The sequence below is a fragment of the Alosa pseudoharengus genome, unplaced genomic scaffold, assembly GCF_046254945.1.
Source record: "Alosa pseudoharengus isolate Yale_2024_CS ecotype anadromous, Long Island Sound unplaced genomic scaffold, YU_APseudo_1.1 YU_APseudo_1.1_scf_23, whole genome shotgun sequence".
Lineage (NCBI taxonomy): Eukaryota > Metazoa > Chordata > Actinopteri > Clupeiformes > Clupeidae > Alosa > Alosa pseudoharengus.
In genome coordinates, this window is record NW_027468685.1 from 30207989 (window position 1) to 30222988 (window position 15000).

A 15000-nucleotide genomic window follows, 5' to 3' on the forward strand; every position below is an offset into this window, starting at 1 on the left:
CCATCTGAAAGTGATGTGACAGTGACCAAGCTTCTCTCTGCATGCCTCTTGCCACTGTGTGTTATCTGTTACTTACAGTCAATCTTATCATCTACCTCTCTCTTTCTTTTTTCTCCTCCATTTCTTTCACCCTCTCTCTCTCTCCCTCTCTCACCTCTTTCACTTTCTCTCCCTCCTATGCCTCTCTCACTCTCTTTCTCTATCTCACACACACACACCTCTTTCACCCTCTCTCTCTCACCTCTGCCTGTTTCACTTTCTCTCTCTATCTCTCTATCTCCTACACCACTTTCACTTTCTCTCTCACTTTCTCGCTCTCTCTTTCTCTCTCTCTCTCTCTCTCTCTCTCTCACTCGTTCATCACTCTGTTTACACAAACGTTTTCAACACTATATTTATCTCCATGAAATTCTATTAGCGTCCCTTGAGCTCGGCAACCGTGTGGCTGTCCGTGCCTCCCTCCCTCTTTGCTCCCGTCTGACGGACCTGCTCTGGCTGCACCAATCATACTAATGGAGTTTGATCGCCCTGGTTACAGTAGCTGACAGTTCCAATCAGGCTCCTCACAGCTGGAATGGAACATAGCGGAAGGTTCTAGAATGGAATGGAAGTGTATGAAGGGCATTTTCAACAGTGAGGTAGCTTTCATAAACATGTTTTGTACTTATCTGGTAGAGGTGGGGGGCAGAGGGAGAGTGATAGATCAAATGGCAGAAAGAGATACAACAAGATGGACAGATAAAGAAAGAGAGGAGAAAGCTGAGAGAGAGAGATGGAGAAAATGAAACAAGTTCTCTCTCTCTCACCCACACACACACACACAGAGAGAGAAACAATAACCCAAAGTATATCATACTAAACGACCAAGGTGTTAGGAGTGTGTATGTGTGTGTGTGTGTGTGTGTGTGTGTGTGTGTGTGTGTAGAACTAACGTGTTTGAAGTTGTGGAAGGGGACAAACTGGACGATGTCCCTCAGGACAGGCTCCCCTTTGGGTGAGCGCAGGATTCCGTCGTCGCCATCCAGCATCTGCATGTCGCTGAAGTCGGCGTTGCCGATGCCCACAATGATGACGGACATGGGCAGGTGGGACGCGTGGACGATGGCCTCCCGCGTGTCGGCCATGTCTGTGATCACGCCGTCCGTCAGGATCAGCAGGATAAAGTACTCCTGCAGGGAGACAGAGAGAGACTATAAACACACACACACACACACACACACACACACACACACACACACACACACACGCCCAGGGCATATCGACACACACACACACACACACACACACACACACACACACACACACACACACTCTCTCTCAGACTGGTGTAGTCCTCTGTGGCTCGAGTTGTTTGTCTTTTTGTGACTCCAGAGGTCAGAAGAAGAATCCTTAGAGTCACTTATAGACTTACCTGTACATTCACAACACACACAAACACACACACACACACACACACACACACACACACACACACACACACACACACACACAGACACACTGAAACCCTCACCATGGCCTCTTTGGTGTGCATCTCCTCAGACGCGGCGTTGGCCACTTTCATGATGATGGGGGCGATGTTAGTGGGGCCGTAGAGCTGGATCTTAGGAAGACAGTTCTGATAGGCCTCTAACACACCCTGAATACCTACACACACACACACACACGCACACACACACACACACACACACACACACACACACACACACACACACACACAAAGGACCAATGTCTTACCAGTATATTCTAAATGTCATACAGACTCCTTTTATACATATTATGCTTTGCCTTTCCCTTATCTGTGAACAGTTTTATGCCATACATATATACACACACACACACACACACACACACACACACACACACACACCCGCACACACACACACACACACACACACACACACACACACACACCAAGTATGTTGACACACAGATACAAACCTTCACTTTAGTGTGTGTGTGTGTGTGTGTCTGTGTGTGTGAGAGAGAGAGAGATAGAAAGAGAAACCTGCGAGTCTCCAATATGTTTACCATCACCATTGCAAACTCTAATTAAGAAATACTAACTTTATGAAAACTTTACACCAAGACACACACACACACAAATCTTCACTTGAAGGCTTACCTGCACATTCTGGGTTGTCTTCATCAAAGTTCACAGCAAAGTCATGTGATACCTGAAACACACATGACTACATCACCAACCACATTAGACACCAGACAGTAAGACCACCTGAGACCATCTGAGATCACCCGAGACCACCCGAGATCACCCAAGATAATCTGAGACCACCTGAGATCACCCAAGATAATCTGAGACCACCCGAGATCACCCAAGATAATCTGAGACCACCTGAGATCACCTGAGATCACCCAAGATCACATGAGATCACCTGAGATCACCCAAGATCACATGAGATCACCTGAGACCACCCGAGATCACCTGTGACTATCTGAGACCACCCAAGATCACCTGAGACCATCGGAAAGGAATACCATCGCCCCAGACCTAGCCTGACGAACCAGACCCACATTAAAATGGAGGGTCTGGGCACTCACCGTTCGCAGTGCTCAGTCCGAGGGGCGGGATAATCAGTTGTCTTTCAAATTCCCTCTGCACGCAATAGGACAGCGGCAGCGCTATGAGTCCCATGCGTTTCCCACCAGTGGAGCTAGTTGGCTAGTTCAAACGTTTGGCAACTTAATAAAAGCTTAACTCGTGTCACACTGTTCGCCAACAGCAACATCCATCTTATTTGTTTTCAAGTAGCAAGTAGGGAATTCAAGCCAAACCGTTGCAACTCTGCCATCAATCATTATGTTAAGCCCACCTAATGACTCTATACACGATTTCATTGGCCTGATTGAGTTTCAATTTCTGGAGCTCACAAGCCAACGGAGAGTTGCTAGACTAGCCCTGGCAGCAAATGTAATTTGCTGCCGCTAGGGGCGCGTCTAGATTTCTAGGCTACCCCAGACCACTAGTGAGGCTATATCATCAGGATTACCTGAGCCTCTCGACAGATCAATTAATCAGTCAATCAATCAATTAATCAATCAATCAATCAACCAATCATTCAATCAATCAATCAATTAATCAATGAAGTCTGTATTTACATAGGCCTTTCACACAAGTGCTGTAATACAAGGTGCTGAATGACAGACATGAAGTCAGAAATGCTTGAAATAAATGAGGTTTAAGTAATTAAGATAATAAAATATGATGGGATTTCAGGGCAGACACACATGATAAACTCGGTTATCTATGCACTAATAGTATTTGCATGTCTTTGACAGGATAAGCAGACTAGATTTGAATGTTCCTTGATTGTTTGTGGGTTCTAATGGGGCACAGCATCAAACCATACCTACAAATCTGCACCAGGCCAGTACTGAAATTTGGGGAACAAGGAAATACAGGAAAATACTGTATATGATTTTTCAGAACAAATCAAGACACTATACAATTGCCAGGACAATCCAAGGAAAAATGGGACATCTTGTCACCCTAGATCTGATTTAAAGATAATCAGATTATCGAAAGATCGTCTGCACTGTATATTAGATTGACACAACAATGATCTTCACCAGACGTCAGGCGAAAAATTGCCCGCTAAACAGATTTTAGAGGAATATAACGATGATCCACAACAGATCTAATCTAAAAATCATCTGTTCCAGATTTTAGCCTAATCTAAAGATCACCTGCATCAGATCTTCCTACAGACCAGTCTCCCTAGAGTCACCCAGTGCAGTCTTGTCCAAAAATACCTACGTCATTAAGGTCTTTCACACAACCACATCATTCCATGGAGAGCGGTCTTTTAGAAGCTAAAAATTGTAGAGGACACAGTTCAGTGTTTGCCGAGTCTAAGCAATAATTCCTTTTTTCAACAAAGCCGTTGGGCCTTTCAAACGCTCTTTCATCCGCAGACATTTACATTCAAGACCAGCTCAGGACGGGAGATACATAAAACATACAATACAGCTTCAGCCCTGGTGGCTGTTGGAGTGCACACACACACACACACACACACACACACACACACACACACACACACACACACACACACACACACAAACACACATATACACACATGCACAGCATTACACCTATACACAAATACACACTCACTCACACACACACACACACACACAAACACACATATACACACATACACACCATTACACCTATACACAAATACACATTCACACACACACACACACACACACACACACACACACACACACACACACACACACACACACACACACACACACATATACACACAGCAAGCCTACAACTAATCACAGGCCACAATTTTGGCACAGACAGGGTAGCCAATCAGAAGAGCCCATCCTGACCAGGCGAGCTGAGATCAGTAGCCAGCTGAGAGGTGATTATTACGGGTCATGCATTATTCAAATGAAAACCCTGTGGCAGGTAAGCATTCAGAATACTGACTCGGTATGAATCATTCTGAATCTGAGTTTCCATGACAATACCTTCAGATGCAGCAGAACGGAGTGAATATGGTCAAGGTGGAGAAAGAGAGGGAGAGATAGAGAGAAAGGAAAGGAGAGAGGTGTCAGGAAAGAGAGTCCAAAGCAGGATGAAAGAAATAGAGATAAGGGGTGTAAGTGTGGAGGAAGTAAAGAGAGGTCAGAGGTTAGAGGTCAGAGGTCAGAGGTGATGAAAAAAACAAAACACTTGGTACATAAAGAAAGTACCGTAGGAACAAATGATGTCCTGTGCAAATATGGGATTGCTGCTTTTGGAGTAGTAGTAGTGCACATAAGTAACACAGAACCCAAAGGAACTGCGCTGGCTACTGATCTCAGCTTGCCTGGCCAGGATGGGCTCTCTTGATTGGCTGCCCTGGGGGGTTTATGCCAATATCATGGTCTGTGATTGGCTGTAGGCTTGCTGTGTGTGGAAGGCACAGCTCTTCATCTCCCTGGCTTTACGCTGCGCAAGGTCAGAAGCTGAAACATTTTCATCTGTCAGAGCAGCTACTTGTGTGCTGAAGGGCGCAGAGCTCTCATAGACACCCACAGGCACTGCTCCGTATCTGCCTCAGACAGACAGGCAGAGCCAGTTTCAGCACCACGGACAGCTGCTGTCAGTGAAGATAATAACACCTGCAGTTGCTGGTTTGGAAAAAAAAAAAAAAAACACAATGGCGATGTTCATGTAAAAACTCAAATGATATATATAGTCTGACAGCTTTGTGAAAACTACAAGCTCCCTCTATGAACCTGGTTCAAGTTCAGGCAAAGGTCAAAGGTTGTATAGAGTGGAAGCTGTCTCTCTGAATGACGGCTGCCTGAATGTGCTTGTCAGTTTGGAGCTTTTGATGGATCACTGCAGCAGCATATTGTCATAACACACTGCAGTATCTTACAAGTGAAGGCAGGAAACTTCGCTTTCAAAGCACTAACAGGGAGTCAACAACAGGTTCAGGACCACGGACAGTGATTGACAGAATAACAAACTAAACCTTCAACAATCACGACATCTTCAGATATGGCATCTTCAGTGTTCAGCGTACTCAGAAAGAATTCATGTGTGCATACCCAAACCTAGTGCTATGAATGAGAAACAAACAAAGTGACTGAGCCAGAGCCACAGACAGTTTTAGCCAATCAACATGTTGCTCAGGGGCAACAGAAGGCAGGGGTGTACTCTGATTGGCTGCTTAGCTCAACCTATAAACAATCTTTCTCCAGAAGTGCCAACTCTACCTCTTGGCTTTCTCTAGTCTCCTCATCTCCTTCTTGTTGTTCGTGTTGAAAGAGATAATCAACCTGAAATGATCTTGCCTCCAATATCTACTTGATGTGGGGGACAGCGGTCACCCATGAAAGGTTTTCTTGTCAACGAGCAATCCGGCAAAATGTCAGTGACCACAAAGAACCCGCCACCAGACTGGGACATTCAGTGTTGCTTTTGTGCTCCACAGATGGAAAAATCAGATACAGTCCTTGATTAGCACCACGGACAGCGACTGTCAGTTGAAAACTGAAACTCATCTACAGCCATCAAAATATCTTCAAAAGTTGGACACCCTCAATTTTCAGTGACAAGCCGCCATATTTCATTCGTACTTCATGACTATACTACTCCATACTTCAAAGTAGATTACAGCATATCTCATGACTTGCCCATAATAAATGACTTTACTACTTCATACTTAATAATACTGCATAACTCATGACTTGACCGTACTTCATGGCTATATTAGTCCATACTTAATAAGTATGCTACTGCATAACTCATGACTTGAATGGCTTCTCCATATGGCATTCATCTCTTCTGTTCCATCTCTTTCTCATTTGTGTGTAATCTAAAAGGCAGAAGGACACCAAATGATAATTGTCAATACAGCACAAAAATCTAGTAGGATGCAACCACTGGGACTCAAAGTTGCACTTAGAGTGGATCAGCCCCTGGTAGGCTGGAACAGATCTGTATGTATGCTATACACTGTATGATTTGTATGTCACATCCTGGCCAAATCAGAGTTATCTTCACTTTGGGTAGAGAATGAAACAGAAAAGACTTTCAATCTGTCCACTGAGTTCCTGGTAAACTAGGATGACCAGGAGACAACAGCCAACTAACAGATCTGCCAGTCTGATGCAAATCCTTTCCATAGGCATACTGGGGGGATATTCTACACAGGAATCACTGATGAGGATTAATCAGATGCAGCCGTGCAAAGAATCAGATGAGAGTTAAAAACGGATGTCAGTGATCCACAAGGTGATATTTAGAATACATTACAGCAGCATGACAAGACAGGGTTAATCAGTTACAACAACACACTGAATTATATTAGTGTTTCACCAGGAGAAATGAAGCATACATTACAGTAGAAAGACTAGCGAGGTTTAATCACATGCAACCGTGCACAGGATGAGATTAGGGTTGGGCGTGGGTGTGTGTGTGTGTGTGTGTGTGTGTGTGTGTGTGTGTGTGTGTGTGTGTGTGTGTGTGTGTGTGTAAGCATTTCAAAGGGGGAGATTTACCTTGAAGTCAGGAGGTATCTGTGCTCCAAACCCAAATGCTGGAAACATCTTATCACTGCACCCAGGCAGAAAGACATGGAGAAAAAGACACAGAAAGAGAGAGAGAGAGAGATGTCTCTAACAGGCTCTTTAGGTATAGTTAGTAAGCCAAGTGGTTACTGTACAAATACATTACTGTACAGTACAGTACATATATGTTAGTGTGCATACTATATGTTAGTGTGCATATGTTAGTGTGCATGTGTTAGTGTGCATACTGTATGTTAGTGTGCATGTGTTAGTGTGCATATGTTAATGTGCATACTGTATGTTAGTGTGAATATGTTAGTGTGCAGATGTTAGTGTGAATATGTTAGTATGCAGATGTTAGTGTGCAGATGTTAGTGTGCATACTGTATGTTAGTGTGCATGTGTTAGTGTGCAGATGTTAGTGTGCATGTGTTAGTGTGCATGTGTTAGTGTGCAGATGTTAGTGTGCATGTGTTAGTGTGCAGATGTTAGTGTGCATATGTTAGTGTGCAGATGTTAGTGTGCATACTGTATGTTAGTGTGCATGTGTTAGTGTGCAGATGTTAGTGTGCATATTATGTTGGTGTGCAGATGTTAGTGGGCATGTGTTAGTATGCATAATTAGTGTGCATGTATGTCATAGTGATCTAACAGTGTATTTCATTTGTTTTATTTTATGTATTATTTTGATAATCATTATCTGAATAGACAATCAATTGATGACTGATTATTAATAATTCATTACTGCACATCTCAGTTACTAGCCTAGTTATGCTCTGTTTGGGCTGTCTACAGAAGCAGTATCATGCTACTTTAGGCCATGCTGTGTAGAGCCTTTCAATCTGCTCCTAGTGTGTTTCCGGTTTAAATGTCCAAAATCTATGCAGATAAGTTGTAATGAAAATATATTGGACTTAAAGGGACACCAGGCAAGCCTGAGAGCTTTTTCTCTACAAAGCTCCCCCTAGTGTTGATACGTGTGCGAGCCCTCGCTCGGTCTGAAGCTCTTTTCCTTTTCTTTGCATCCTCCGTCAAGGGTTTTCTCTGCCTATTCGCCGGCTCTGCCATTATACACACGTTTGCAACAATCGCTAGCCGGGTTTCGTTAGCCTGCCTCTGTGCTGGGGATGTTTGCCATAACTGATCCTGCTTCTCGCGATGTCTGAGACTTTGTGAGACTGAAGGTCGCTGGTAGGATACTCCGAACTTGCAAGCGGGATATTCTTCCTACAGGCAGTAGGGGCGGGCGAGAGAGTCTTCATTCGCCCTGTAATGAGTCATTTAACCATATACCAACTTACGAAGATGATTCATTAACACGAAAACGTTGCCTGGTGTGCCTTTAAGCGTAGGGCTCTACAATTTTTTTTCTTCATTTTTATTTATCCCTTAGTTACCATTAGCTCAATGTTATTTTCTGTGTCAACATTTGTTTATGTAGTTGAACGGGTCTATAGATGCAACACAGCTGTGCTACTTCAGTGATTACCATCACATACATTCCACACCTTTGTAAAAAAAAAACAATGTCAAATTCAAGGACTTTTGAAGAACTTTCCATCACCAATTTGCCATAGTTTGAGATCAAGTTTAATTACAGTCAGTGAAATATATTAAAAAGAGAGTTTCAAAGTGTGACCACTTTGTGAATTGTCCTGTGCTACGGTAATAGTACACTATGTGGTATCTTGCCTTTCCTAACACAAAATATATAGATAAATACAAAAGTTTTCAATAACCCATGTCTATTTACACTGTCTTTTTTTTCAAAGGTCGTAATTCATATTTTTTTAAATTCAGACATTTTCAAAGATGTCCAGGACACATGGGAACCCTGGTGGTGGCTGCTGTGTAGGGCTGACCTGTCATAGTCCTGGCAGATCTCCCCGACGGCCACCAGGGCCTTGAGATACTCGTTGGGCTGGTACGGGTGGATGTAGTGGAGGGAACAGCTGTTCCGTGGGTCTCCGTTAGATGCCGTGAAATCAATCGCCACCTGCGGGAACCTGCTTGTTAATGAGCGCTAATTACTCTCCTTTAACTCCCTCTCTCTCTCTCTCTCTCTCTATCTGTCACACACACACACACACACACTCTGACAGACACACACACACACACACACACACACACACACACACACACACACACACACACACAAACACAAACACACACACACACACACACACACACACACACACACACAAAAGTCTCCATCCTCCAAACAACCTTCACACATCAGTAGAGGTCCCAAGGGCCTGACTCTACTAATTTATTTTTTCCAATATGTTCATCATCATCTTGGAATCTCTTACAACATTAAGAAATAAAGGCCAAATCCAATCTCTCACAGTCCCTTTCTTTAAAAACACTCTCAAACCCTTACCCAAGAGCAACACTCAAAACTCAAGTTATTGCAGCCCATTTGGTAAAATCAATTACAGTAAAATGAGCTCTTTCATAGGGAAGCAAACACATGCAAACAAACATGAATATGAAAGCATCCCACTCGTTCAGGTTGTCCGCATATATCTGATATTAATGACACAAAATAATGGGAAAGTAATATACAGTAATAATGTGGTGAGGGATTGGAACCCCTTGTGATACTCACCGTGAACTGGATCTGACAGCCCCCCATGATGTAGTCCAGAAACGAGTGCATCTTTATGATCTACGAACAGTCCAAAAAAAGTACTTAATTAACAAATTACCTTTCTTGTATGTTTTTTGTTGATATGGAAACTCATTATTTATTTTCATTGTTGATACATATTTGATATTGTTATTATTAATGATGTTATTGTTATTACTATTATTATTACTGTATGCTTTATTACGCTTTATAAATACTTTAAAAAAGTCTTTTTAGTAGATTAGTAGAACTACTAGGCCTACTCTGTATGTCGCTGCTCGTTGACATCTTATTATCATGTCTGATCGCTAAAGTTTGATTCTTTTTAATGTCACTGTTGGTTAACTCTGTTCAACTGCGCTTGTGGTTCAGCTGTGGGCACGGACAGTGATCAGCGCTGTTTACGTAATGAAGTGACAGCTTAGTAAATTCCAAGCAATATGGCAAAGCACAGCGTTCGCTTTCTGCGCATAGAAAAAATCGGTTTTAGCACCTTCTCTGTACATCGGGCCCTCAGAGTCTCCACTCACTCCACACAGCAGCAAAAGTCTGCACTGCACCACTCTTTGCTGGAACAAAAGCGCTTTTGCATGGCACAAGCCATTGGAAATCACAGGTTGCAGAGCGCATGGGGGCATTTTGTCAGGTGTATGTGAAAGCTGCCTATTGCTCACACTTCCTCATTCGTTAGTCTAGCCCAGTGGTTCTCAAACTTTTTGCAAACTTGGCAAAATGGTAACGTTCAAATATTATTTCCGCATTTTGGTTACATTTCCCGTCTCGGTCCACAGAATCAGATTTTATTTTAATTCCTATGTCGGTCTGATTATGACTCCTATGTTTGTGTGTGGCTATTTTGTTTTGAATCTATGATCTTCCTGGAACAAAATAAAAATGTTATCTTGTGCCTCACGCCCCATCTGTTCTGTCTCTATTCCCCTCTATGTACTGTTTCCCTGTCAGTGTCTGTCTGTTTGATTTTGTTTTGTCTGCTTGCTTTTCCATCAAAACAAGTGAGCTGTACAACAGAGAAATCCAGTGGTTGTTGATGAGATGGTACTCTCTCTACCTCTCTCTCCCTCTCTCTCTCTCTCTCTCTCACACACACACACACACACACACACACACACACACACACACACACACACACACACACACACACACACACACACCCACACACACACAGACACACACACAGACCTTGCACAGGTAGAGGGTGACTGTGCCAGAGTTCCTGTAATTCTTCTTCTTCATCTGGTACTTAGGGTTGATACAATCCCACGTTAGCTTCATAAAAACAGAGAAAGTTAGGGAGTGGAGAGAGAGAGGGAGAGAAGAAGAGAGAGAGAGGAAGAGAGATTGTGAAAAGACTCATTGACACCAAATGAAATGAGTGAAATCAATGGGTGTGGAGGCTGATGTATGAGAAAAAATATCAACCGCTGAAGCTAAAAATAGTTAAAAAAGATTGGATCCATGTATACCTGAAGTCAAAACTCAGAGAGTTAGAAATGGTTGTATCTACATCTGTGTCTGTATACAGTATATGACTGTGTGTGTGTGTGTGTGTGTGTGTGTGTGTGTGTGTGTGTGTGTGTGTGTGTGTGTGTGTGTGTGTGTGTGTGTGTGTGTGTGTGTGTTTACCGGTCTTCCATCCATATCGCCTTTCATCTCTCTGAAAGTGGTCTGGAACTCTCCAATGAAGTCATGTTTCCCATTAGAGTCCCAGTCATACACAGTGCACTAAAATGCAGAGGAGAGGAGAAGAAAGAAGAGGAGAGGAGAAGAGGAGAGGAAAGGAGAGGAGAAAAGAGGACATTTCATTAAATATACTGAATATACTGTATAATGTTTGTTTAGTTTAATACATAATTGATTACAATAAATACATTTCAACCTACAATATGTTACATATCAACTCCTTGGAAGCACACACACACACACACACACACACACACACACACACACGCACACACACACACACACACACACACACACACACACACACACACACACATGCGCACACACATACAGAGACTACCCTTAGGAAACCAGCCAGGCACCCTGTGCTGTGTCATCCTGTTTAGAATCCCTTCTAAAGGTCAGGAGAGTTTAATTTATACACACAAGCACACACACACACACACACACACACACACACACACACACACACACACACACACACACACACAAGCACATGCCCATGTCCATACACACACACTTATAGTGTAATGTTTGCAGAAAACAGCAGCAACACAGACACATCATGGGGAGAGCGTCACACTGCGGAGGGGAATTTGGGCATTACAAATATTAGAGTAGCCTTAGTGTAGCCCCACGTCTAATATCCGTGAACACAAAACCACAACACAGAGTGACAGAGTGACTTTGAAGGGCTTTTTAAAACACACTAAATAAAATACATCCACTGCACTATGTAAACATGGGAGAAGTCACATGCATAGATGCCCATGCGGTGGATGCATTCATCAGATGTACACACACCAGACCTTTGTGTAGTGCATGTGCAAAAGGACAGCTGTCACAGTGACAATGTGTTTGTGTTTGTGTGTGTGGGGGGGGGGGAGTGTGTATCTTTGTGTGCATGTGTGTGCATGCGTCTCTCTGTGTGTTTGTGCGTGGTGTGTGTGTGTGAGTGTGGGTGCGTGCGTGCGTGCGTGTGTGTGTGTGTGTGTGTGTGTGTGTGAGTGTGTGTGATAATGCAGGAAGTGACAGTCATGCCTTCACTGAATCATTAATGGTTTAGATTAGTGGGGGGTAATCAAAATTTGAAGGCCTATTAAAATATTAATGCACAGATGCTACTGCTGACTTTTCAGCCTCCTCAGTAACGCAGCAACATCAATGTGTGTGTGTGTGTGTCTCTAGATGAGTAAACATAGATGTAGGAGTGCATGTGTTTGTGTCTGTGTGCATGTGTATCTCTCTCTCTCTCTCTCTCTCTCTCTCTCTCTCTCTCTCTCTCTCTCTCTGTGTGCATGTGTGTGTGTGTGCACGCACGTGTGTGTGTGTGTGTGTGTGTGTGTGTGTGTGTTTGCATCTCTGCATGCTGCTTCCTCCAAATAAGTTGCAGAAACTACTTCAGCAGAGAAGAGGAATTCAGAGAATGTGTGTTTTAGATGTTTAAGTGTTTATACGCCAAGATAATTACAGCACGAGTCTGAAAGACTAGCAAGCTTTTAGTCCACACTACAGTATGGGTGCGTCACACTATAATGTGCTCCATTAACATGAGCCTTCCTTATATACTGGACTAAATATTATCATATCATATTAAAGATCTAATTGAATCTAATCTAATCTAATAGAATGTAAATGTAATGTAAATTCAAAGGAACCAGGAAGTACTCTCTCTCTCTCTCTCTCTGGCTTATACAGCTGTGGCACACCAGCTAAAGCAGCAGCTAATCCAGAAGATAAAGGATTAAAGCTCAGTTTTTCCCAGTTTCTCATAATCCCATTTTCACAATACTTCTGATCCTTTTCAGCAGGTATGGGGGTTTGAACCCACCGCCAGGGGTAACTAGATGTTGATTAACTCTTGCAGCCATGGAGACACCCCACTGGGGGAGCGGACCGGTACAGACCACCCTGACTCAGTCGTCATGGAAACTCCTCTGTCATGGCCAGAGACGGTGTGAAGAGGCAGTGAATATTTGATGATCTTTGCTCACGAGCTTGTCAGGTGGAATAAGTGCTATGATATCTGCGGGAGAACAGTGAATCATCTCTATGCACACTGTCAACAGAGAGAGAATTCTTTTTACTAAGTAATGTAGTGTTCTTATGCTGTGAATCGCTTTGGACAAAATATACCACGATCATAACCAATAACATAAATATAAACTATACAACTACACCTGCCAGCTCAATCAGCCAAATAGCCACAAACACACCTTCTTCTGAGCTCAACAACAAATCACATCTGATATCTTGATCAGAGAATGGTAATGATGAATGATGATTTGAGAATCAAAGCAAGGAAAAGAACTGTTTGAAGCGGTTACCTGTTAGTTAATTAATTAATTCGTTAACTGCCTATTTTCCCATCTCAAATGGCCCGGCCCTCACCTGAAATCTGGCACAGGGCCTAAGAACTTTTAGTAGTCGCTCTGTCACATACACACACAGACGCACGCACGCACGCACACACGCACGCATGCACACACGCACGCACACGCGCACGCACGCACGCACACACACACACACACTTAATTGTATACTGTATGTGGGACTGTACTGAGTGCACTTCTAACACTGACTGATGCAGCAGGGACATCATGTACAGTATGAGAGATGTTGATCAGCCATATTCATCTGTGAGCTGTGTACATCTCCACCTACCTACAGTATGATGTTTGATACACACCACATGCATACACATAGACAGACACACACACACACACACACACACACACACACACACACACATAGACACAAACACAAACACACACAGACACATATATACAGCTCTGAAAAAATTAAGAGACCACTGCACATTTTCCTGATGTCATCCTATGGTTGCTGAGTGACATTTGAATGAGTTGGCGGTCATATTCAAATTTGCAGTGGTCTATTCATTTTGAATATGGCCGTCAACTCATTCAAATGTCACTCAGCAACCATATGACATCAAAAAAAATGTGCAGTGGTCTCTAAATGTTTTCCAGAGCTGTATATCTGTATAACAGTCAAGCCCACACCCACACCCTACAGTGGAATATTATTGAGTTTGACTGGCTCCCATTTTCACTTGTCCTCACACCCTATCCCACTCACTCTCTTCTCTCACTGGCATACACTGTGTGTGTGTGAATGTGTGTGTGTGTGTGTGTGTGTGTGTGTGGGTGTGGGTGTGTGTGTGTGTGTGTGTGTGTGTGTGTGTGTGTGTGTGTGTGTGTGTGTGTGTGTGTGTAGGTGTGTGTGAGAGACAGAGAGGACAGACTGCTGCTCTTTATGCCTGTCAACATCTAACAGCATCACAGCTAAAGCAGATTCTGTTTTAATTACTGAATCCTGTGTGTGTGTATGTGTGAGTGTGTGTGAGTGGTGATTAGAAGAAGAGAATATAGTCTTTCATCTCTCCTTTTTCTCATGGTCATGTAGTCTCATGTGTTTATCTCTTGTGTGAGTGTGTGTGTGTGTGTGTGTGTGTGTGTGTGTGTGTGTGTGTGTTCATACATAAATATAAGTGTATATGTATATTTAAGCCGTGTGTTCCGTGTCAATGTTGAGAGACGCAACCCTGCTCTGCTGTGACAGCCGTGTGAAAGCCTATAAATAAGGCTTCATCAGTATGCTCCCAAAAG

General features: G+C 43.2%; 1 protein-coding gene across 1 annotated transcript in view; it reads right to left on the minus strand.

Annotated features, from left to right (window-relative positions):
- The window catches only part of cpne4b (copine IVb), a 23670-nt gene that overhangs the window by 1531 nt on the left and 7139 nt on the right, over positions 1–15000 (minus strand). Inside the window, exons 7-14 of the mRNA XM_076301046.1 lie at positions 11315–11413; positions 10871–10957; positions 9650–9709; positions 8901–9034; positions 7030–7084; positions 2123–2174; positions 1511–1644; positions 933–1169 (exon numbers count right to left, since the gene is read on the minus strand). Of these exons, the coding sequence (XP_076157161.1) occupies positions 933–1169; positions 1511–1644; positions 2123–2174; positions 7030–7084; positions 8901–9034; positions 9650–9709; positions 10871–10957; positions 11315–11413 (858 nt within the window). The remainder of the gene's footprint in view (positions 1–932; positions 1170–1510; positions 1645–2122; positions 2175–7029; positions 7085–8900; positions 9035–9649; positions 9710–10870; positions 10958–11314; positions 11414–15000) is intronic.